The sequence below is a fragment of the Lepus europaeus genome, chromosome 3 (assembly GCF_033115175.1).
Source record: "Lepus europaeus isolate LE1 chromosome 3, mLepTim1.pri, whole genome shotgun sequence".
Taxonomy (NCBI): domain Eukaryota; kingdom Metazoa; phylum Chordata; class Mammalia; order Lagomorpha; family Leporidae; genus Lepus; species Lepus europaeus.
The window spans coordinates 96,630,978-96,633,789 of NC_084829.1; the positions used below are offsets into that span (position 1 = coordinate 96,630,978).

The 2,812-nt window shown below is 36.1% G+C and overlaps 1 protein-coding gene across 1 annotated transcript; it reads left to right on the top strand.

The window, feature by feature from the left end:
- The first annotated feature begins 344 nt into the window (after window positions 1–344).
- Window positions 345–1,929, top strand: LOC133757016 (G1/S-specific cyclin-E2-like). The gene is given in 4 exon segments (XM_062187628.1): window positions 345–889; window positions 892–1,051; window positions 1,054–1,332; window positions 1,335–1,929. Coding segments are annotated over 4 exon segments (1,212 nt in total). The 5' UTR covers window positions 345–382; the 3' UTR covers window positions 1,601–1,929.
- Window positions 1,930–2,812: the final 883 nt, after the last annotated feature.

The window sequence follows — 2,812 nt, forward strand, 5'->3', positions numbered from 1 at the left end:
TGGCAGGGAATGAATTGTTCAGGAACAGATTCTTCCACAACATCTCTTGAAGCTCACATCTATAACATTGCCCTTGTTCATGACAATCTAACCACACTAGCCTTGTGGTTATTTCTGGCACATGCCTAGAGGGTCTATGCATTATTGTCTGTTCCCTCTGCCTAGAGTTATCATGTAGTTTCCCTTTGATGCAAACTCCTTCACGTCCTCCAACTCTTTGTTCAAATGTCACCCATAGTGTTTGAAATTGCAATCAACTCCTTCAACCCTCTCCATTACCTCTCTTCTGTGTTACTGTCCATCAAGACTTCTAAACATTCTATATAATGTGGAGCCGAGCAGTAGTGGGTCTGGTGAGTTTACATACACCTGGAAGAAGAGAATGTCAAGACGCAGTAGCCGTTTACAAGCTAAGCAGCAGTCCCAGCCCAGTCAGACGGATTCCCCACGAGAAGCCCAGATAATCCAGGCCAAGAAGAGAAAAACAGCCCGGGATGTCAAAAAGAGAAAAGAGGGAAAGGCCACCAAGAAACATCAGATTGAGATTAGGAATTGCTGGCCACCTGTATTATCTGGGGGAATCAGTCCTTGCATTATTATTGAAACACCCCATAACGAAATAGGAACAAGCGACTTCTCCAGATTTACAAATTACAGATTCACAAATCTTTTTATTAATCCTTCACCTTTGCCTGATTTAAGCTGGGGATGTTCAAAAGAGGTTTGGCTAAACATGTTAAAAAAGGAAAGCAGGTATGTTCATGACAAGCATTTTGAAGTTCTGCATTCTGACCTGGAACCACAAATGAGGTCAATACTTCTAGACTGGCTTTTAGAGTTATGTGAAGTATACATACTTCACAGAGAAACATTTTATCTTGCACAAGACTTTTTTTTGATAGATTTATGTTGACACAAAAGGATATAAATAAAAATATGCTTCAACTCATTGGGATTACCTCATTATTCATTGCTTCCAAACTTGAGGAAATCTATGCTCCTAAACTCCAAGAGTTTGCTTATGTCACTGATGGTGCTTGCAGTGAAGAGGATATCTTAGGATGGAACTCATTATATTAAAGGCTTTAAAATGGAAACTATGTCCTGTAACAATCATCTCCTGGCTAAATCTTTTTCTTCAAGTTGATGCTCTTAAAGATGCTCCTAAAGTTCTTCTACCTCAGTATTCTCAGGAAACATTCATTCAAATAGCTCAGCTTTTAGATCTGTGTGTTCTAGCTGTGGATTCATTAGAATTCCAGTACAGGATACTGGCCGCTGCTGCCCTGTACCACTTCACCTCCATCCAAGTGGTTAAGAAAGCCTCAGGTTTGGATGGGACAACATTTCAGAATGTGTAGACTGGATGGTGCCTTTTGTTAGTGTCATAAAAAGTACGTGTCCAGTGAAGCTGAAGACTTTTAAGAAGATTCCTGTGGAAGACAGACATAATATCCAAACACATACAAATTATTTGGCTATGCTGGATGAAGTAAATTATGTAAACTCCTTCAGAAAAGGGGGACAGTTGTCACCAGTGTGCAGTGGAGGCATTATGACACCACCAAAGAGCACTGGAAAACCACCAGGAAAACACTAAAGATGTGGACTCGAACAAGCTGGAACTGACCGAGTTTTGGGTAGAATTTCATACAACTTAACTACCCTTGTCCTAGCCAATTCAGAAGCTACACTGCCATCCTTGGATTTTTAAAGCCACTTAAAATTGGCACTAAAGACATTTAATTCCTATGTTAGCTGGTAAGGAAATAGCAGAATTTGTTTACAAAGATGACTTCATTCCCAAGGTTACTGGATAGAAGGCAGCCACGATTTGTGCCACAGCAACATTTTTTGATCCAGTGTTAACTATATTTATCATTATAAACCAGGAATTTTACCATTGGAGTTTGGGCTAGGTAAATGCTATCTTAAAGGGTACATTAAGTGATAATAGTGCTTTGTATCTAGCTTTTAGATTCTCAAAATTCTTGCACTCTTAACTAGTGCAATTTGGTTCTTGAAAATAAAATTTAAATGTGTTTACAAATGTTCAGTTTTGTAATAAGGTGACTAATTTATAGCTGCTATAGCAAGAAAGCTATTATAAAACTTGAATTGTTACAAATGGTGAAATCTAAACTTTTTTTTAACTAGTTTATTTGCCTTGCCATAACATTTTTTAACTACTAAGCCTTAGATGAACAGTGTTCTAAACAGTGGGAGTACCAAAGAAATTAAACAAGATAAATGCTTTGCTCCTACTTGGGGCTTTATTTGACATATAGGTTGCTTTATAATAATCTTTTTGTAAATCACAATTTGGGTGAAGAACTTAAGTACGCTTTCAAGCTATTTATATGAGAAAGTCACTTTATTACTCTAAGATATCCCTAAAGACTTTAAAAAAAAAAGTTTAGTGTGATTAAGGCTTTATTTATATGAGAAACTGTTAAGGTTCTTTTTAAATTCCTATGTTATAATAAAAGACAATGTCAAAGTGATAAAGTTTAACACTTGACTTAAACTTGTATTGTCTTAAGGCAGAAGATTAAATGTATAGATTAAATGATGCCAAGAAATCTATTTATTTTTTAAAAAGGCATAAGAACTTGCTATACTATGAAATTTGACAAAAATTTCAGCCTCAAGAAGTAGGTTAATTAGAAAAAAAGACATGTGAATCTCTTCTCCCTTTGAAGAAATTATAAACTTAAGCTATTGTTATGGTATGAAGTCTACTGTATAGTTTTGTTTCTAAACTAGTATTTGTTTCAGTATTTTTGTCTGAAAAGAAAACACCGCTAAATGT